Source organism: Ascidiella aspersa, chromosome 8, assembly GCF_963924565.1.
Source record: "Ascidiella aspersa chromosome 8, kaAscAspe10.2, whole genome shotgun sequence".
Lineage (NCBI taxonomy): Eukaryota > Metazoa > Chordata > Ascidiacea > Phlebobranchia > Ascidiidae > Ascidiella > Ascidiella aspersa.
Window position 1 is genome coordinate 25,551,473 of NC_139454.1, and position 24,048 is coordinate 25,575,520.

Here is a 24,048-nt window from a genome sequence, read left to right on the forward strand (position 1 = left end):
AACAAATTTACCCAAAGACTTGTTTTTTATATGTTCCAAGGTAATTAGTTCTCCTTAATTAACAGTATCTTTAAATAAAAATGGGTTGCCAAATTAATTTATCGGAAGTAATCAGAAACCATGCCAATTTAGCAAAACTGACATCTTGTTAGGGTAAAAATACTTTACCCTTCCCTTTTTTTTCCAAACGAAAAACTGACCAATTTGAAAAAACGTCCAAAGCCATGGCATAATTGCATTCACCACGAGATCTAATGCTAATCGCGTCCATAAGGCGCACATTATTTCACCTCACACGACGTTTTTGTTCCATTAAACTTTCCTGGACAAAACATCTGGATTTCAGCGAACAACTCGTGGGTAATAGAGCGGAACGGCCTCCTTGGGTTTATGGCGATTTTTGCTCCTTTTGCTTTAAATGCAACGACCATGTTTATTCAACATAAAGATAACTTCCATGGGGTCACCCAAACAAAACCTTCAAAAACTTGGTCATAAGACGAACTTACCCGGTGTAGAGGCTGTAAATGACCTCGCTTGATCTGCGCATGCGCTGGTTCCTGGGTAGTGTGTAGTAGGTGGACATTGTCGAGGTCACTTGTAAATTTAACCATCACAAGCACAACAGCGTTAAGTTAACACACGAACACTTCGTCTTTCGCTAAATGAACGCTTTAGTATTGTGGTATTCCGTCGATTTTTCAGCACCACTTTGACTTAAACTGAACGCTAAAACCAAAAACCTAGTTTTTCTAAATTGTATTTTTTCTAGAAAATAGGAATGGCGGGTTAAACTTTCATATAACCCTTGTCAATTACATTTTATAATTGATCACTTCAATATTGCGGTATATCCTCAATTTTCCAACAGAAGTTTGTCACGTAATTTTGCCTAAATACCATATAAAAGAAAATATAGGAAATGTATCCTTTATCTTTCACCAATACTAACATAAGGTAACTGTTTAGACAGTTAAAAATGCAATAGCAGACAGATCATTTAAAAAACACCTAATCCTACTATTTACCATTTCCTTTTCGAAATCCACAAAAACAACTTTAACAGAGCAACAATTAACCTGGCATAATTAATTTTTAGGCGGATTAGTTAACTTCTGCTACAAAACCAATTGGATAAAAAGCTAAAAGGAGCGCATCCAAAGCCACAAGTAACTCCATGCGAGCAAGACAAGTGAAACGCGAGCAAATGTGCGTCTTGTATAAAGTCCAAGCACTTCTACGGAATACATGACGCTGTATGGGCAAGAAAGCAATGAGAGAGATGCAAAGAGACATAAAATGGAGGCGGGAGCGGCGCGACAACAATAGGTGAGACGGATTGTAAAGTTTGCTCAACTTCGCGACTTGAGAAACTTGTTGCTGCTTTTTCGAGACGAAAGTAAATGTTTAACGTACTTTGTGATTCTAAAGCGATAGGACGGAGGCGTTAAGTCGGGTCTGAACATTAGGTTTGAATAGGATCGCCTTTGTAGGTGTGTGAATGTATTAGAGGTACACGATAATATTGGATCGGTGCCGATAACCGATACCTAATGGCAGTATCGGTACTCGTCCGATACTTTCGGCTGGTATCGGTGCCAATTAGGTACTGAGATAATTAAGTATTTTCAGCATGGGAGTATTTTCTAATGATAAAAAAAGAAAAAAAAATACTCCAATAAATAGACAAAAACAATTGTTGTTTAGGGGGCTTTATAACCTAGGAACATTATCTACATTCCGATTTTTTTTAATTTTGCCTTATTAACGATGGTAAATAATATCGTGTTTAATTATTGTCGGAATCAACTGGAATTAAATTAGTCCTTGCAATTCACGTAAACAAAAACGATTATAACTCGTTCAGTGCACAACAGACAACAGTATATTATTTAGAAAAAATAGACTTGGTTAAACTACCTGGGCAACAATTTTTTTTTTTTTTTTTTTACTTTGGGCGAGTTGTTTTTTAAGCATTTACATTTCAAGCAATACTCAGAATTTTTAAAGTACAGATCAAAGTACAACCCTAAGCCTTAGTTGTAATATAGTGTAGAATATACACCTTACACACATTAAACAGTAAAAACAAAATTGGTGACAATCGAGTCAAGCAGGCAGCACATTTTAAAAGCCAATTTCAAGACTTTTTAAATAAAATGTGCAAGTTTTCAAAGACACAAAATTGGGTCTATCAACAGGTTTCGAAATTATTCGAAAACAAAAAACTGTAAAAATCATAGTCGGCAGAATAAAAAATGGTTTAAAATGTTGTTTTATACCAGGGCACTTTGAAAACACATAACCTAAGCTACACGTAAAATAAATTATAAAACAACATTCACAGACTTTCTGGGAAAAACAATCAAAAACTTTAAAGATCCAAAGAATTTGTGGGGGCAACCTTGTAACATAAACTCAACTGCGATCAACAGAAATCAAAAACTGAACTAGCATTTTAGCTCTTAATCTTTCTAAATACAAGCAACATGACTAGCAAATTCAATACGTTAACACAAGAGCGAATGGCGCGTCCTTACAGACTCGCTGTCTGGGGTTTTGTGTTGTTGTGGGTTAAAAGTAGATACAACGCTCGAACTAACTCAAATTGACCAGACACGCTACAACTGGCCACAATAAGCCAGCATTATCCCAAAAATGTCGCAACAAATAGAGCGCGAAGGTAAGTGAGATTCGAAAGTTATTAAAGCTAATCATCGCGTCGATTTAAAACATTAACCGCGGGTTGGAAATGCGGAACAATCTGATTTATAAACATTGAAAGAGTTTATTCGCTCGGACACCACAGTAGTTCAAATCGACATATAATCGCTAACGGATGCAAGCGTAAAAGAGCGATCCGGTCAAAAAGCCTCTCCTGAGCTAACAAGGTAATTTATATTGATTAATAAATAAATCATAGGAATAATCGAAAGCTTAAAAAGTAAACTTAATATTAATAACACTTAAACTCAAACACATAAGGAAGAAGCTATTCAACCAGACACCAATAGTCACTTCCTGGCGATTTACCCGGCTAACAAAGTATTTTTTAAAGCAATTTTCGAAAAAATTATTGAAATTATGCAAAACTCGATAATTCAAACCTTCACAAATGCTAGCTACTTTACTATGGGCTTTGATATTCTTACAAAGTAACATTGTAAATATCAATTATAAGATATCATAAAAAACACATACAGTTAGTCTTTCGCGATCTTTCCATGATACACTAAAGAAAAGTCAAATTGGCCTAGTGAGAATAATAATAATAATACGTTAATGGGTCGCAACATAGGTTGACCGTCTGTTTGGACCCAAAATCACTCTACGTATTTTCCTAATAATCATCTTAGCCCGAGTAATGAGTGGCAAATACCGCTTGACAATTATATATAGTAGCACAATCCTTTATTGTAATTTTACCAATCATATTCCCTACGTTTGATCGATGTAAGCGTCTTTGCTAGTTGTAAAAATAAGCGTCTTGTTATAAAGTTATGATGCCACCTTGGCATGACAGTTCTCTATATTTTCAATACATGAAAAATGTATGAAAAAAACTCTTTTTTTCAAATCGGGATTACTTTTACGACTATAAAGTGAACGTGTATGTATTGCAACAAGCCAACGATATCTTGTAACATGTGTTTGAGAGCGCATTGGCTAAAGGTTGTATAAAATGTGTAAGAGAGAACAAGAATATTAAATCCCATTATAGTAAAGTCCTTTAGGAAGATTGGAAGCGTTTTGTGAACGTTTTAAATAAATCTTAAGATCATGGCTGGAGGTTGTAGTTAGATGTAGAATGAATATCAAAGCTCATACAGAAGTAGGCAGCATTTTGTTCCAATAATTCTTTATTTATCTTAAACTGAAATGTTGTTTTAAAGTTTTTAAACGTTCACAAAATGCTGATGCTTTCATATTCATTCTACGTCTGACACAATTATCTCAATTATGCTGCCCAGTCTAACGGACTTAACCGCCCTTTATATAGCGTGACATTTTACCGCCACCTGTTAAACACGACGCCAACCAGTATGACGTCACAATAGGTAGGCTACGTATTAGGCGCCTAGTATTTGTGTTAGGGCGTTGGTCTTACAAAGTCCCATATTAATTGCATAGCAACAAAAGGCGAAGCTGCGTAAATGGGCGTTTTGTGGGACGAACTACGACGAATGCGATGTAGCATTATGATGGTGCATCCTTAAGATATTCACCAAAGATAGAGTTCTCCAAATTAGGTCAATAATACATTCATGCCTCATCTAACACGTATTTAACACTAATCGTAGATTAAACTGAGTATAGAAGGGCGTATCTCCATGGAATACTTAAACCTATACTGATTCCTTAATTGTGTGACCCTTTTATTAATTTTATTATTATTTTGCTTTGTATATTATGTATGTTACTTTACTTATAAGAACTGACGATGCCAGTATAGGCGAAATATATATTCCTTTTTAAAAAAATGTCTGATCCTGATTTTACTCTGGTTTTTAAACTTTGAGTTTTATTGTTTAAACTGAGTATGTGAGCTCGGTAGATTGGGAAATTTATCCAGGTCCACGGGTGATATTATAACGACATTTTCCACTAATTTTAATGGGTGAGTGTTGGCAGACGGTAATCTTTCAAAGTAATATAAACATATTTCTATTTTGTTTCTATTGCATATAGCAGAACTTGCAAACAATTTCGCATTTTGATAAAAAAAGTATGACCAGGTAATTTAAACACAAGGTTGCCACACAATTATATAAAAAAAATTAAAGGCATTTAAAGACTTGCAGGTTAAAGACCTAAAATTAAACTGACCAATAATTATTTATTAATATAATTTAAAAACAAAACAGTATACAGTATAAATTCCGTGGTCAACTCAAAAAAAAGTTTTAGTTTTTTAAGGGCTCTTTTTCTAAATATATATTAAGTTGGACATAAAATAAATTTAAAGACTAATCAAAGACTTTTTGAAAAACGTAGGGTTTTTCAAAGAATGTTTAGCACGTAAATCAGTTCAAAGAATTATTTTAAAGAATCAAAGACTTTGTAGGAATACTGTGCTACTGCTAGGCCGAGGTAATAGAAACATGCAAAACTGGCAAGGGTATTAACATTACGTTTGTGTTTTTTTCACTTTACAGCAGCATCACTGCAATTGCAGACCGGAAAAAAACTTACTGGAAACCCCGGATAACAAACATTTCATCGCCGCGTGCTAAAGCGTCAAAAACACCAATAAAAAGTGTCAAATACAGACGAGCATACAGGAGTCGAAATGACATTTTGCGAGCATTTCTATCGACACTAGTTATTGTGCACAGCGCTTGCTTTCCCCGGGAAACTTCACCTTTGGGTTTTCGTTGTTATTCCAGGGCAAATAACTGCCCGACTTGGCACAATAATTCGCCTTTGTTCGGGGAATTACGTCAGCCGATTGTCTGGAAATGCTTATGAAGGTTAAACACCCACTGTTAGGCCTGTATGGGTGAACAGGTAAAGTAAAGGGGACGAGTATGTTTTGCGTAATGAGTATAGGACTATAGGTAGGTGTTGTTTAAACAAAACTTGAACTGAAGGTGGCATTTTTAACGTTTCGAATATATCTTTATTCCTTTTTTTAATAGTCTAATAGTCTTTTAAAATGCTTCCTATACTTCAGAATAGGTTTTGATATTCTTTCTAAGTCCAACTACAATCTTCAGCAAGAATATGCTTCGAAGTCTAATGAGCGAGCACAGTACTTAACTTTGGAAAAAAAACGAATTTGGGGCTTAAAACGGGGGCTTAAAACGGGGGCCTAAAACGACAAAAATTTGGGGCCTAAAACGACAAATTATGCCAGTCTGCTCGACACTGTATACATTTTATATTTATTCATAATTCAGGTAAAACCTCTGACAATCACACTTAAAGCACATACAGGAATGACCTAAAAATTACCTTAAATAAAGCAAGCACGATGGTGACATAACATCGACATGCGAGGGCGACATACTTAGTGTGGTTTAACCAACAAAAACGAGGTGTATAGGAATACAATAGAAGCAGTTTTTGAATGTACTTGAGCGTCTACAATGCCTGATGCGCCCACCCACGATTAATGTGGGGTTTCGCTGTGATGAGAGGGCGGTCCACCAGTTGGTACGTTTTGTGTGGCGCATAAGATTAATAAAGGGAACGAATATACTACATACTTCTCTAAGGTTGTGTAGCACGGGACACACATCACAAATACCATACGAAGCTAGTTTCAGGAAATCGTAAATAGCTTGGGTAGACTATGCACGGATCTGTAAAGAAGCTTGAAAATGAGTGTTAGAGCCAATTAGTAGTAAAATGTGATTAACTTATTATGATGATTTTTTCGACCTAATTTCCTTTAACATTCATTTCTAAAAGGCATAAATTTGCAACCACGGCTAGAACAATAAAACAGGCAAAATATCTCCAGTTACTGGAGCCCAACACAAATAAGTTGTTGCACATAAGGCGCCGTTAAATGTTCGAACTCCCAACGATAAACCAGCTTGTCAAAAGGTTGCTTGCGTCAAAATTAATGGCAGAGTTCCGCTCATAAAACACCACAAGTGTAATAAATTAAATACATACCAAGCTCAGGCCGAGAACTTGCATTTAAAGCAACTTTAACTTTAACTGAACTCATTATATATTAGCTTATAATATGTGTAGTGCAAATAAGTGAATAAGCTTTGCACTTGATAATAAATTGCAAAGCCAAAAAGGTCGAGTAGATCGACATCATTTTTATTGAGACACGTACGAACTTGTATTATCTTCAGTAAATAACATTTTACTCGATATATTTGGCTTGTCACACTAACTGAAGATGATACAGGCCCTTATGATGCCCTTACTTTTCAAGACCACAAAATTTACTACATTGTTGGCCTGCAGTGCACACATATGGATTCTAAAGGTGCGAAATTCAGATGAACAAGATAAAAAACAAAATTAAAGTTGTATTGTACTACTTTCTCTAAACCCGCAAAGGGTTTTTAAAAGAATACCTAACAGCTAGTGGAAGAAACGGCTGAGGAGCCAAATTACCAAGAAACCACACACAAATGTAAAACGAGCATATATTGCCGATCTGTACACTATTGAAAATGCTGTCTGTATAAAACGATAGAAGTAACTTAAACTAACAAATAAAAGCTACACTTGTGTTAGCAAAACGTGAAAAAATATTTTACTGTACGTCACAGCACTACAGCGCTAACTTGGGCTTCTGGGAAACAAACACTAGACAAAAACTGCAACTTTTTGATCGTAAATTAAGTCCAAAATTAAAAAAAACGATAAGAGTTTATTCTAATTGCTGCGTTTTCAAAGCTATACAAAATCTGCTTTCAGAGCTTCTTTTAACTTCAGCGTAAAGTTTGTTTTTGCTGAAAGTTCCTAATCCTAAAATAGTCGCCTCACCACGCCGATAAGCCCTTGAAAAAGCTCGTAATAATTAACAGCATCAAGCTCATACATAACGCTCAATTACAAAGGGGAGTCGCCACCCAAAGCACGTGGCAATAGCAAGCAGACGATATCGATCAACACGAAATTACACCAAGTGTGGCGAAAGCTGGGCGACAGGTCTGTCCTTGGTTCGCCTGGGCGTAAACAAACAGAGGGAAGGACGGGCTCGAAGTGGTCCGACTCACGGGTGTCGTTAATTAACGACGCTGACACTGTAATGTGGGTGTCAGGGGCTTTCAACAGGGACTTGAAGTTTCGGTATGTTCGACTCTTTTGTCTCGGCTTTCTTAAGTTTGTGTCGCTAGGATCAAGAAAAATAAATAAAACGACGAGTTTGAGGTTAAACTGAGGTTGTTGGCTGATTGGCCGTCGCGCCCAATTTTTGCTGATTTTTTTGCGCGTAAAAGACTAGTAGAGTTCAACCGTATTTCTTTGTTTACATTTACTTGTAAAAGTATCAGTATGTGATTGTTTTGCCTGTAAACACCATTGATCGAGGTAATCGTATTTTTTGTTGTTTTTCTAATGAAGTGTTCGCGCTGGAAAGATTCAGAATAATGTGGGTGTGAGATGCTTTTCAACACGCGGCCTTGCGTTTTTGTATGCTCGGGAAAACATATAAAAAAAACGGGAAACATAAATAAAATAAAAAGTTCGAGGTTAAACTGAGGTTGTTAGCTGATTGGTCGTTGCGGCTAATTTTTGAGGATTTTTTTTAATGTAGTTTTTTCGTTTACAATTACATTTACATATAAGAGTATCAGAATGTGGTTGCTTTTAAAGCCTGTAAACATATTTGATAGAACTTAATCGTTTTTTTTTCTTTTTTATAAATGTTTTTTTTACTCTTGTATGTAAGTACACCTAAAGCCATCGCACAGAAACCGAATCTGTCGATCAATGATGCAAGCAATGCAAACTAGAGAACAACAGGCCTGCGGTGAGGTTCGAACTCACGACCTCCGGTCATACTGTAGCTCTACCAACTGAGCTGCACAGACTCGGAAAAACAAGCATACGCCAATGCTTTCTCAATCTATTAGTACAAGCAACTTCACATTGAAGGGGATCTACACCACTATATCATTATTGGGGGCTAGATTACAGTTGTTAACACACATGTATGTGCATTTTTCATTCTTATATGTAATTTCGAGCCAACAGCTTTGCAAAACAGTCAAACAACCGCAACACAGCAAACTGCTAAAAAATCCAAGGAAACTACAGATTTTCTTTTCAGAGCTATATAGATAGTAGATTTTGCGTGAAATAGACTGGGTAACCTTTAAGAAGATTACAAATATTTCCCCTTATCTGAAGAACCTCTAGCGACCAGCGCCATCTTTACAAAACGCCAAAGTAAAAGTCTATGCATAATGTACTATGTAGAAAAATGCTTTAGACAGATTGCGTCAAAATAGGAGAAACCACTTACAGGTTACCCTTCGGACAATTTCAATCAATTCATTTAATCTAAAACCCTAAAGAGTTGAAAAAATCATGCATTTTCTTATATAGAGAAATGCGAAATTTTAGAATATTTTTATTTGGACCCTTGATTCAAATGAGTTACCTTTCGTCAGATTTCAAATCGTCTTCTTCGTCGGAGAACCTCAAGTAATCCTTAGCATCTCGCATCCCAGCAAACCTGGATTCAAAACACGGTACAGAACTCCCATTCCTAACCCTGGAAAGTCGGATCTTGACTCGCATATCGAGAACAAACAGCTCATTATCCTCATTTTCCGGCGAATCCTCTTTATCACGACTTCTAGGAAGTGTACGCGACTTAAACTGTTTCTTAGATCCACTTGGCTCAACTTTCTGCTCCTCTAGGGGCCTTAGGGCGCCGGGTAAGGCCCCAGTTGTTCTTCTCAGGGGTGTAGGGGCCAGTGGGATGGGAGGGGAGCTGTAGGAACGGAGCCGGGGTCGCAACGGGGATTCCCCAGGCTCAAAGATCCGTCTTAGCTTTGCGAGGCGACTTTCTTTCGGTTCGCCGTTATCTGATTTCTTCAGCGGTAAAATACTTTTCTCTGAGCTTAGGCTTGACAAAGAGCGACCGCGCAGCAGTTTGGCCTTTATGCTGGCCAAGTTTGGGCTTCGTACGCCTATTCTGGGCCCGGTCGCCTGCTCCGGGGATCGAACCAGCAACCCTCGGTTCCGCGCGTCCACAAAGCTCGATGAGTTGGTGAGACGACGGCGCGAGCTAAAAATGGAGTTGCACGTGTCCGCGGAACTGCGGAGATCCTCGCGGAAACGCTCTCGAGCGCCAGCTCGCGGTAAAGTGGCCATGGACTTCTTTGTGTCGGAATTTTTTTTGTTGTTTATTGTTGATACAACTCCCTATTGCTATGCAGATTTTTAAAATAAGTCAATCTCTTGGAGAAAATCAGAACAAAAAATTAAATTGAGCAGAATACACTTTGATAAAAGAACATAACAAATGCCACAAAACAATATTAAATCCCCGCAAACATATAACATCTGTGTTTCTTCTCATATTATACACATGCTTGCATAGGAAGATGGCATGATGCAAGGCTCATGACACGGTATACGCTATGGGTAGAAACACAAGCGTCAGTTCTCAAAAAATATTTGATGGCCTATCTTACACAATACACATATTTGGCGTCTCTAACCTGTGACCACGATTTTCAACTATAACTGTAGAGTGCGTGAATGTATTTACATCCGGTATAACGATATAGAAGCTACAATTAATATGCTTTGAGTAACTTGACAAGATGGCCGAAACCATTTCAGCTGTCCCTGTGTCACTACTTTCTGGCTATCTTTTTCATAGTTATTTTTTTTAACCTTTCATTAAAAATCTCGTCGTTCCTGCTCACACTGCTTTTACAGTCACGTTAAAGCCACAATTATTGCGACCACAACAAATCGCAGCACAACAAAGCTATAGCTCGGCAGTCGAGATGCTTATTACAAATCAGGTATTACGTAAGGCTTTTGTCGTATAAGGGCCTGTCTTTGACGACCGAGGGATCGTAATTGACAAATAATTAGTTTTATCTGATATTAGCACAAAATAGAAATAATTAAGATATTCTGCTTTACGAAGAAAGAAGGCGTACTTTCAGGGGTAACACTAAGCAAGAAAGTTGAAATAAGTTATCAATTTTGGTAAGTAACATTTTTATTACTTTCTTAATACCTCCAAAAACCCAACGACTAACACGAAGCCCATATCAATTAGAAATGACGTAATAAGAATAACAAAGCCCACACACAAGTAGGTATCATTTTGAACGTTCCGAATTACTCTTTGTTTTCAACATTGAAACGTTCAAATTGCTACCTACTTCTGTATGGGCTTTAATATTTGTATTACGTCTTACTACAACCTCCTGCTATTAGGCTCCAAAATTAAAAATAAGTTTTGCTAGTTTAAGTAATAAAAACGACTAGAAAATCCGAAATTTATGTTGGGCTCATGATTTTGCAGACATTTAAATTCAGGTGGCTTTAGGTTAGTTACTAGTTAAAAAGCAAACAAACTTTAAAAATTCCATTAAAAAATTAGATTTTATCAAATGAAACCAAAACTAGATGTTTTAAAGCACGAGCAACGTCATAAAATTTTTAGAGTCAACGTTATTGCTTTTAAGATGACGAAATGTCATCAACGTGCTACACAAACTATTACCAACAAATTACTAGAATGCCGAAACTCGCATCACGATTAGCCTTGATTAATTTTCGCATTGTTCGGGTTAAGGCAATTTGTTTAGTGTTTTGGTTTTACGTCGATAAACAACGCACACGCACACGCGTAATAAGCACAAGCCTAAAGACCAAAAACAGCAATTACAGACAACAGGGCTAGGCACGCCCGGTATTGGCCAATCCGAAAATGATGTCATGGATTTGATCTGAGTGTAGCCACATATAGGAAAAGCGGAATGTAGTGAGCTACATTTGGAAGTATTGGCTTCTTTAGGAAAAACACAAATGACACAAATGAAGCGCTATTTTACAATGGAAGAGATTGGTCGTAAAGCTGCAATCAATTTCGCTTTTATAATGCGCCATAACAAAAAAACATTAGCCCAGATAGGAAAAGTCACATTGGAATTGATCTAGGGGTGTTCAAGTTTTAAAGTTAAAAAGACCATTTTCTTACCCAGCAGCAGAGTTTTAAAATACAATAACGACCACTTTTCATCAGTTTCTGATCAAGATATGAAAAAAACAGTTTTACCAACGTAAATACAACAGTTACGTCATCGACAATTAACTAAGCTTTTAAGTTATAACTGGTTTAAACATTTATCCATTTGTATGTCTTCGCACATTTGGAGAAAACAGGTAAATCCAGAACGCGTACAGCAATCAGTGAGGCTACTTTCATTAAAAATCGACCTCCAAGACAATATTTTATCTGTTATCGTCAATAAACAGATTAACAACACTTTGCAAAGCCAAGGCTGTCAAACCCCAAATAAGGTCAATAAAAGTTACCTGAAAATACCCAAATGCTAATTAAAATACTGAAGCTGGTTTAGATCATCTTATCAAAGAAGCGTCCTTACATTAAAATAACCGCCTACTTTCACGTATCTGCCAGGTAAGCCTTTAATTAACAACGTCTGTAAGCTACCAGGAATCACAGCGCCAATTGAAATGGAAAGACATGCTTGTATAGGAAGATGGCATGCTGCAAGGCTCATGACCCGGTATATGCTGTGTGTAGAAGCACAAGCGTCAGCGCTAATTAGCACCACACATGCGTATTTCTCAGCCTACGCACTTCCTAAAAAAACAATGCCAACTCGATACATCACCTTTCAATCACATACCGATAACCGATATTTTAGACAAAAGGTATCGCGACTCGATCTTATAACTATGACGTCATTACTAAGCCTAAAACAAAATGAATCAACTAGATTTTAAAGATAGTTTTCCAGGTTATTTGCCAAAATTCGCTTTAACGTGAAGAAGTTTCATTCCAATCAGTTGTTAACCTTTTATTTTTTGATGTATTTACCTTTAACGGTATATGCTGTGTGTGGAAAAACACCCGTCAGCGCTAATTAGCACAACACACTTTCAACCTACGCGCTTCCTACTTTAAATGACCGTATGACGGTCGTGGCACATGCCAGGGCGGTTTTGTAAAGGGGGTCGCGTTTTGCAGGGGTAAAAACGGGTGTACTCTCTATATCTGCAACTGCTTTCTTTTCTTGGCCTTACTTCTATAACAGACGCTTAAAAATATAGATGTTTTATAGGTTTCAACTTGTTTACCAGCTACTGATGCTTTACCCCCTTTTTGCATATTTTTTTCGTGCCATTGAAACCGAATATATATACTACATTTATAGGTCAACGAAATAAAAAAGGCCTTTATCTAAAGGGACTATATAAGCTGGGCAAAAACTCTAAAAACACAATGACAACTAAGCAGAATTTGTAAATGTTGGCTGATTTGCAAAATTGTGTCTTGTGGTATAATTTGTCACTACACGTTTTTTGTTGGTATGCTGCGTATTTATAAACGCGCCTGTCGCGACTTTTCAGTCACATGCTTGAACTCATTTCGCTGCATTGCGACTGTCAATGGTTCGCCTTGAAAACATGTATTACAGCGTTATTTCATGTCCATTGTAAACTTGAAAAAAAGTACACAAACTTGTAAATTTTGGAGCTAATGACTGGCGGTCGTAGTAAAATGTAGTAAGAATATCAAAGTCCATGCAGAAGTAGATATCATTTTAAAAGTTTCGAATATGCCTATTCAAAATGATACCTACTTCTATATGGGCTTTGATATTCTTACAAAGTTATAAAATGTTTTGATAAAACAACCGCATACCGCATTAAAATCGCTGTTGTATTGTTATTAAAAATAAGGAACCATCATTGTATGAGAGCGTATCGCCTATCTGCATAATGTTTGTATTTAAGTGAGCGTTAAAAGCTCAGAGTGCTATTCACATTTGAATACGGTGATGTACCTAATCTTATTGTAAACCACCAATGACTGGTTACCGTTAGACAAAATAGAAATGAAAATACAACTCGGTATGACTTTATAAACATTCTAACATGCCCACAAATGTGCATATTATGGTTGACCTTAATAAGCTTTCATATTCTCAACACTGTCCTTGGATTTTTTTTAAATGAAAAACTTTACAATATTGTTCTAAACAAAGTGCTAAAACATTCAGAGAACGGGGTTTCTTGGAACTGTCTACCAGAATAGCAAAAGAATCACATTCGAAAAAATTGACCTTCTTTTAAGAGAACTAATGGTTTGAAATTCTTAGTAATACTGGTAAAGTTGTTACGGTCATATCGTATAATATCTCTCTGTTAACAAACCGACTCGTCGATTGGAAGCATATTTGTCAAGTAAACTGCATACCTGTAACTTTTTTCGCTTAAGGTAGACTGAATGTGACACAATACATGCCTCAACAACAACTCAAAACGCAATAACATTCGACATGATTGACATGCCCCCAAAAATAGGCTATGCTATGTGTTAGATTTAGTGCTTAAAACTGCTATGTGTTAGATTTAGTGCTTAAAACTCATTTTAAACGCTAACCAGTCCACAGGGCTATTCCGAAATTGTGTGCACACAAAAAGGCACAAATAACAACTGCAGCGTAGTTAAATTCGTCAGTCGATCACCAAGGTCCGGTCTGATTTAATTATGGACAGCAGCCATACGGAAGTTAAGTAGTAAGCTCACGCACACCGAGGACGGCTATAGAGTGGTCTGGTGACTGTACGCAAGCCATTCAGGTGCAGGTTCGCCATGCAGGCATACCGCTACACAGGAGATGAATTGCTTTGACGGGGAGGGCTTGTATTGGCCAATACGGAAGCTGTGGGCAGACGGCGAAGGCCTTAAACGGTAAATTGCTTGCCAAGCTAGTTAGGAAACAATTGCATAGGGCGGAGTGGGGATTCGATTTAAAAGTTGCACACGCTAGTTAATAGTTTCGTGGCTGGTTTAATTGAGTTTACCTCTATTTTTTGCCAGGCCTTTATTTTTTTGTTTCGTAGATTTTTCGATTTTTAGCAGCCTAATTTTTTTAGGTTTCTGGCATATTCAAAGTTAGGCATTTTATGAGATAAAAATAAAAATATATTTTGTCTAAACTGCCATTATCAGCCTTTCGAAAAATATAAAACAAATTCAAACATAAAAACTGGTTGGTAACAATCCAGTAAAAAAGTGAAAATTGCAGCAGAACTAAAAGCAACATCAATGGGAATGAGTAAATTTGATAAAATTCAAAATAAAATAAAAAAGTCAACACGCGAAAAGCTAGAAGACGATTGTGATTTAAATCGTCCTAACTCGACTTGGAATATACATTTTACACGTGCTATAGTTTTCGCAACAACCGCGCATAACCTCAAATTACCCAGCACCTGTGGCCAATTTATTTTTTAGGGTGGGGCGTGGGTCATATGGGGGCAACAAAGGTAGATTGGATTCGGTGAATTAACCCTATAGAATCGGTAATCCACAAATTGAGGTGTGGAGCAATGAAGTGCTTCAAACAAAGCTGAAGGGAAATTGGTGTTCTCTCTTTTTATTGGCAGAACCACAACAATGTCAATATATTTTATTTATTTAGGTCAGTGATTGCTAACCTATATTAACCGCGTAAAACCTGATTCTTAAAGAAGCTGTTTGTCCCAAACGTATGTTACTTATGTTAGACAAAAAAAATCGCGATCTGATCAGATACTAATAAGTCTAATGACGCCAATACTAAGCTCAAACTAAGTAGAATAAATTAAAACGTTCAAATACTTTTTGGTTATTAGGCACAAAATTCGCTTTAGCGTGAATACGTTTAAATAAACATCAGTTGTTAATCTACTATAATAATTTGATGAATTACATTTTAAGGTAGAGATTGCTGCATTAGGTGACAAGTCATGGTTCAAATATTTACATTAATTTAGTATAGGATCAGCACTGATACAACCCTAGTATCGGACGAGTACCGATATTACCACTTGGTATTGGGTAATGGGTATCGTCTCCGATCCGATATTATCGGACGTGTACCGATACTACCACTTAGCATCGTGTATCGGCTCCGATATTATCGGACGAGTACCGATACTACCACTTAGCATCGTGTATCGGCTCCGATATTATCGGACAAGTACCGATACTACCACTTGGCATCGTGTATCGGCTCCGATCCTTTATTATCGGACGAGTACCAGTTCTACCACTTGGCATCGGGTATCGGCTCCGATCCGATATTATCGGACGAGTACCAGTTCTACCACTTGGAATCGGGTATCGGCTCCGATCCGATATTATCAACATCCATACTTATGTCTATGAAATTTAAAAAACAACTAAATAAAAATTGCTTCCAGCGTTTAGACAAATATTTTGTATTACCAACTGGATTAATGTGACAAACGTATCTACATATTATTACACTTGTGCTACATATATTTACACTTGTCTTTTTAAAAACCTTAGCTTGCGATAACTGACAGCAGCATTTTTGCAAATTCCAAGCGTCCAAAATCCTGAAAAAGTTTCGAAACGACCTGTTCAATGACGTCACAATGCAATGCATCGTTCAAATTTCGGGATGTCCAACGCACGTTTCTGCACGAATCGAAACGCGGCGGTCACGAAACGCCATTGTGACGCGATAATGGCTTAGGAAAGAAAAAAACACCAAGGACAATTTAAAGTCAAAAAGTGGCGTAAATGTCATGTACCTCAAAATGACCTTTGCATTGAACAATTCATTGACGGACAAACACTGTATCTTTTTTAGCAAAACCAAAACAAAATCGTGAAACCGAATTTGCTTCACGAGGCAACATATCAGTAATTAGAAATCGATCTTTGGTGCATCTAAAGACGTTTCTAAGGCGAACATAACGTCCGTATACGTAAACTCATACGCAGGTTTCCATTCCTACCATACACGGCACACGTTTTAGCTACCAATGCATGCACTTTTGTCGTAAACTGCATACGAAGTTACGTGCATATACTTGTACGTATAGTCTGTAAACTATCAAATTTGAAAAACACTTCCTGACTTCACAATAACATCCGGCTTTAGAAGTTGTATATACCTACAAGTCTATACGTAGACAGGTTACACATGTAAACGCTTTACACAGATCATTAAATACAAAAAAAAGCTTCTTTATATATAAATACCCAAACTAAATAATTTTTACACTTGTGTATTACTCGCCCTTCTAAAAGCCGTATTGTCTAACTGTACAACACACATCGATCACATCGATAATACTTCGGGTGCCTTCGGCAAGGCTTAACGAGCTTACACAGACGTAAGCAGACTGCGGTAAATGCCAACTTTCCACCTTTGCTCGCTGCATCATCAGTCACAACCCTTGCCTTGAGTCTTTCGTTAAATCGTGACAGTTTCGGTAATCGTGACAGTTTCAGTGATCGTGACATTTTCAGTGATCGTGCCAGTTTCGGGAATAGTTACAGACAGTTATTGGAATCGTAACACTTTCAGTAATGGAGACAGTTTATAGTAATCGTTACAGATTAAGTGATCGCAAAAGTTTCAGTGATCGTGACAGTTTTAGTGATCGCACAAGTTTCAGTGATCGTGACAGTTTCAGTGATCGTGACAGTTTCAGTGACCGTGACAGTTTCAGTGATCCAGACAAAGAAAGGAATACTCAAGCCATAGACAAGACACTTTAACGAGAAAATGTAAGGGTTTGGCTAAACTTAGTGCATCCAAACCTTATTTGGCTGACATCACCCCATAAACGAATCAAGAGCAGTTTGCGACAACCTTACTAGCATTTTCGCTCAGTGGTTAACTGTGATGTCACAATGTAAAAAAAAATATGCAAAAATATGCACGTTTTTGATATATTGTACTATAATGAAACACAAAAAAAGTTTCAAGATTGTCACCAATAGACCAAAAACTTGAAATTAAAAGGAAATTGAAATATCTCGCGGCACCTCTCAAGAGTCATCAGATGACTTTCTACAAGGTAACAAAATCTTGCTTCAACTAGTTCTACGATTTCCAGGCATACAGAAGAATCTTTAAAAACTTCGCAGCTTTTTTAGATGTATTTTCGCGCAATGAGTTAAAAAAGGCGGAAAAAGAAAGAAAGAAAAAAACGACATCAAAAAAGATACGCCATTTCTTGGTATGCTTATCCAAGCTTTGGCTTCGTTACTTGCAACGTAAGGACGTGTTCATAAAGATCTTTAATATCGGTAACCTCGTTTTCATTTTCGCATCTATAGATATAAAATCGAGTACATAAGAGCACACAGTTTACCAGTTCGTTTTTTAAACGCGGTCCACTGACACCAAACAGTAGGTCAGCTGGTAAAAATGTAACATTTATGCGAAGTCAAACGGTAAACATCGTTACAGAATGAGTAAATAACGGGGCAAGATAGGAACATATGCTGCAAAATCTCGGGCGAGTTGTTACAAAAACAAGATTCACACGAATAACACGATTCTAGGATTTCAAAGACATATAATTGCACGTTTGTCATTATGCTTCTCTTTATAAGTTTTGTTGTTGTTGTTGTTTTTTTATTCACCAAACTAATAGAGAGTAAGAAAAAGTAAATAAAGTAGGTAAAGGGTTGTGGCTCGATTCTTTCTTGGCCAACTAGGGTCCACCACGGAGGTAGGGTCCGAGTTAAAACTGCGCAGTCCTCTGACAACCTATCTCCACTAGGGAGCAGGTGCCGCTATAGACGAACGCTAAAGCTTTTACGCGAAAAGATGTTTTTTTCGCACGTTACACTATTAGGCTAACGTCCTAATGACACCTAGCGGAAATATGTGATTGCAGCAAAAATATTTTTTATGTTGTTCCTGAAAAACTTTTGTTACTCGCTGATGGTGTCACGACAAAAGGTTTTCTTCCGTCATAAGAATGCCACCTGATTGTCATTGTATCAATAAAACTATATTTAGAAAAAACGTTATTGGCCACCAACCACGATAAAAGGTTAAGTGCCATGTCGACGTTCTAGGAGACGCATCTTTTGTTTACATACTTACATAGAATATGGTGTGTGTTATGTTAAAGCAGGTAGATTTGAACAGGAATTTTTGTTTGTTTTTTGTGTTGAAAGTGTGTAGTTTGAACTGCCGAAAAACTTATCAAAGAAAGTTTCTCAAAAAATAACAAAAATAAACAAGATATGTACCGAAAATAAATTTTCGGCCCATATAAATATTGACACAAAATCGCAGGTTCATCAACATTCTAATAATGTTGATGACATAGGTTTTATGTAGAAGAATGTCTCTTACATCATTGGAAAGGTTTTGGTTCTGCCAATCAGAATAAATATACTTTCCTTGGACTTTTCAATGGCAATTCTTACAAGCAAGTCCTAATACAAAGTATTTTGATTACTTAAATTGAAGGATTTCAATCCCAATTCCCCGAGTAAGGAATTTTTAAGGCATTCAATCGAAGAACTATTAACTCATAGCTACTACAAAGATCCTATTTTGTTTCCCTTTTAACAAACAAAGTATAATTTTTTTTTGTCTAAAATCGGAATTGAGAACACAGTAAAAATTGGAACACAGTAAAAATTCCAAAGCCCATATGTAGGAGAAGAACGGTAGCATTTTACATGAATCTCTTAATGCATTCTGAACATCATTGAGTTGCAACTAACCTTTCTACTTCCAGTTGTAGAGTGTGTCCGGACTGTTTGACGAACTGAATGGCTTCAGTGCGAAGACCACTGAGCTGAACGTGGTTTATTCCGTACACAACATCACCAATGAACAACCCACCACTCTCTGCTTTGCCACCTTTTTCAAGCTGGAGAATAATGAAAACATTGAAATGCTGGGTTTAAACCAGTGGTTCTCAAAGTAGGGCCTGGTAAAATGTTGATGGGGCATGCATGTTATTAAGTGATGTAGCGACACTTTTAGAGGCGTTATGTTTGCCTTTTTCCTATTTTTCTTGTGCCTTTTTATATCCGGTTCTAGTGTGTTCTTTTTGATTCGGCGCACCTGGAATAAAGACTTACCCTCGCCTTATTAAAAACCAAAAGTAGTTAAATAACTTGGCAACAGACAAAAAAATAGACTGGATCTCTTAAATCTTATTAATAAAAAATAGAATTCAAGGATCACAAACAATATACCAAGTGAGCAAATAAACTACTCACTATCAAACAATTTAACTGCAATGTAAATGTCATAAAAGTAGGAACAATGATTTGTACAACTTTATAATGGAATGATTTTTACCATCGAAAGTAAATGCTTTTGGAAAGGAATAAAAATAGATAAAACTATTGCAGGTAAATTTAAACAATCAAACATACATGTGAAATTTGGCTTACACATTTAGTTTTCCTAATATGGTTAAAGTGCTGTGGATTTTAACACACAATATGTGATGCCGATAATCACAAATTTTTTTAAAACATCAAGAAAAAACAAAACTTTGTTTAAGATATTTAAGTTGTGCATATTCAAATATGCTACAAGCAGCACGATTTAATCATTCACAAGGCATAAATTTTGCAATATTTATATACAATACTACAATATCCTACTAGATGGGATCACCAACATTTAAATCCAATCAAAATGTAAAAGAGTGCCTTAGGCATAAGACTCATTTCAACAGACATCAACATTCTTTGCTGTGCCAGCCAGTGTTAATACCTTCAATGTCTGGCATGGTTTGTGTAACATCAAACAGACGTTTCCAATATAATTTACTTAAGAGTTGGTGCTTTTATTGCAAGTGCATTTAAATATCCTTTTGAACTATGGATATTGAACTATTTAGTAAAAATATTTCCAAAAGTCAATGCTATAGTTTACAACTCACTTCATAACAGGTATCACAAATAATTTTGTTGAAAAAAATTGTTTTTTGATGCAAAATCAAATTAAATAAACTATTGGACAGTTCCCAAAACACTAATTGTTATTTTGTAACCATTAGCATTAAGGCAATGCATTTTTAAACTGTAAAAGGCTGTTAACTGTAATCTAAAACGAATATAATAATTGTTCACATTTTTACCTTTAACAGAAAGCTTTAAATCCAACACACATAAAAATATTTAAATACAGTAAAACTATGTTGCTCAAGAAAAACAAATTTTGAAGAACTAAAAAGTTTATAAATATATGCTTATTATAGTTATCCAGAAACCAACTTTTGTTCTGGGTTTGTATATTATTCACTACATTGTTATTTCCTGATATATATATATAGGAAGCTATCATAGTCATATTCAAACTCTAAGCAGGAAACAATTCAGTTTGAATAAGCAATCTCAAAGAAAAGGCTTTAACAGCAATACTCACTGGTTTAAAGCAACCTTTTAAAATACCACACTGCTTTATTTTTACAGCGAAGCTATTTCCAACAACTAGTAGTACCAAGTATGATTAATCTTACATACCTATATATAATATATAAAACAACAGTCTCTTAGTCTCTTAAAATGTTTTAGCAGCGACCAAAGCTCAACCTTTACATGTAAAACCTAATAGAGCAAACCATATAGAAATGTATTTTCAGTAACATTTAGTGTTATTCAATTTCTTACAACTGTCCTAATAATTGTTATTATTGTCACAAATATTCCAGGTATTCATCACTATGTTTTTTGGTAGTAGTGAAGCTGCATTCTTTATTTTCTAAAGGGCATTAATATATATGTTACTTGGCGATACAATCAAATAGAGATTGTATTGCATTTTAAGTGTACATGTGTGGACTTATTAAGAGCTTTTAAAACCTGGTAAGCTAATAGGGATTAGTGGTTAGCCCTTTTAGAAGCAGACCAAAGTGTAACAAGAGAAAATACCAGGTTATATAAGACAAGCAATGCTCTACACTGCTTTTGTGTATACAACGAAATACCAAATTTATATCTTTTCTAAAACTAAAAACTCTGACTAAATTGTAGTATTGAAAATAGATAGGTAAATAGAAACACCTCTCACAAAAAATGCACATATTTTCTAGCAATAACAAGTTCATTTGTGTATTCATTACATTGTAATGGTGTATTTACATTTAGTTATATCAACAAATTATTTTTTTATTCTGAATTGTTAAATTACAAAACGTTTAAATTGTTGTATTATTTATGCAAAACATTAACAATGACTCTTTATAAAACACAAACTTACAATTTTTACAAACCATATTTGGCCAAAATAAAATTTATACATATAAGTTTGTTTTTTAATGTTTCTACTATTACAAAACTTTTTTTAAGTGCAACATGTGTTGTAAAAAAATATATATTTGGCAAAATAAACAGAAACACAAATGCCAGAAAAAGAGCAGTTTTTTTGCTGCAATAAAAAAATATATGTCTGGATTTTATTAACTGCAGAAATTTGACATCAATTTTTTTGTAAATTGCTTTTATGGACCCAACAATCGCAGAGGCTTTAATATATCCCCACTAAATCAATTAAAAGTTTCTTTAAACACTGTTTACCAAACATAGGGGAACCAAACTTGTAATATTTTTACTTAGAATTAATAATAAAAATATTTTACAATAGTTAGCAGAAAAGTAATGAAAAACATTTTATATTTCTGTGATTTTTTGGTAAATAAGTATTTAATGGTGATTTAGAAAAGTATAGACAACACAAATCTTCTTAAAAAACAAAACACAAACCTTCTTTGGGGCTTTTATGAATTGTTGCAAAGTTTAATCCAGTGTTCAAATAATTTCACACATTAATTACACCAAAGCATGCAAGTAGAAATACCTTTGAAACCACAAGTGGCTTGTTGTTTTCTTTTCCACCTTTGATAGAAAAACCCCAAGGTCTTCCACCTTCCAGCCGAACTTCAATTCTTTCGCGTCTTGAACTCATTGCAGACCTCTCAAATTAGTTGGACGAGCATTGAATAAATAGAAATGCAACAGCTTGAATAGAAACTTGCTCAAATACGATTATTGAGCAACACACAATAATTCATTGTTAGAAATAAGCTGGAAATATAACAATCAGTATTTTTTTTTAAAGTTTGCATTATTAGTGCCTTCCCGCCAAAGATCTTCGGCTGAAATACTTCCAGTGACATTATTTGACACAAACTTTGTTTAGTTCGGGCTGGCTCTGGTCTAGAATTTTAACACAGCATTTAAACAATTATTACATCAACAAATTTATAATGTCCCACCTAATCTAAATGCTAACCCGCACCCCAACCCAAATAATGTGCGTTGTGGTAGGATTCTTAGACAAGCGACTTTCTCCATATTACACTTAGCATTTCTGGTGTATACAAAAAATACGATTTCGGTGACAATTTAAAAATCTACCACAGTTTTGCCTGAGCTTTTATTTCGCTCACAATATTTGAATTAGTTAACATATGGTTTAATTATTATTATTATATTTATTTTCCCAAATTTCTTACTTGCATCCTCGGTTTTGACAACTCGTTTCGTTACTGTAAAAAATTGGTAGGATTCTAGACTACCGCCTTAATTTCAGTCATATTCTTTAAAAGCTACGGCCGTTTAATAATCTTTAAATTTTAAAAACATTTAAATTTCAAGAATTCGTAACTTTTAGAAATCTTCGGCAAAAGTTTAACATAAAACATACAGCTTTACAACTTAAATGATTAAATAAGTATATTTGCTGAGCTAAAGCGCAATAAGTCGGCTAAATCATATCGTATTTCTGTAATTAAATACCTTACAACCATGGAAGCAATCAATTTAATACAGAGGAGAAAAAACTTAAATGTTTGTAATATTGCATGAAACGTCGAAGAGGCAATCTAACAATTTAATTTTAAACTCGAATAAAACTCCAATTTTTTAACAATCTCCGTCTAAAAACAGGTGTATATAAAAAAAATAATTTAAACACGGTTTTAAATTAATTTTTTATGTTTTTTAGGATGAATTTTGACAGTTTTACATGTTGTTATTAATTATCGGTGCGTTACAAGTTACACGGGGGATTTGACGTAGTTGTATTTTTTAAGTGTTTAGATCAGCGGTTCCGCTTGATCGATGATTGTCATGCTTGGTTGAACACTGGATTACGTACTTGTGAGCGCCGAAAAGTGAAAATGTTGCGCAATTCTTGTCGGGTTTACTTACAAACACAGCTTTGCACAAATATGCAACAAAAAATCTTAGTTTAAAAGCATTCAACGAAATGGCGGGATAGCCTTGTTAAAGGAGAACATGGCCTGGTAAAAAAAAACTTTTTTTTTCAGCAAATCTTTAACCGGAACGCCATACCGGACCGTTTCGGGTTACTTTTACCACTGCTTAAAAATTTAACACCCTTATAAATGAAATTAGGAATTTCCAATCATTTACATTTTATTCCGATACCGATGTTCGATATTTTAGACAAAAATTATCGCGATTCAATCCGACATATAATGACGTAATTCCTATGCTTAGCAAAATAGATGAAATTGAAACGTTGAAAGGTAATTGCTTTTTCGGGTTATTTAGGCAAACGTTATCGCAATTGGTAAACTCGTCTG

The 24,048-nt window shown here is 35.6% G+C and overlaps 1 protein-coding gene across 1 annotated transcript in view; it reads right to left on the bottom strand.

Moving 5' to 3' along the window:
* LOC146137042 (uncharacterized) overlaps positions 1-22,418 on the bottom strand; it is a 131,862-nt gene extending 109,444 nt beyond the window's left edge. Inside the window, exons 1-2 of the mRNA XM_083395388.1 lie at positions 22,296-22,418; positions 19,202-19,350 (exon numbers count right to left, since the gene is read on the bottom strand). Of these exons, the coding sequence (XP_083251514.1) occupies positions 19,202-19,350; positions 22,296-22,403 (257 nt within the window). The 5' untranslated portion in view covers positions 22,404-22,418. The remainder of the gene's footprint in view (positions 1-19,201; positions 19,351-22,295) is intronic.
* Between the last annotated feature and the right edge of the window lie 1,630 nt (positions 22,419-24,048).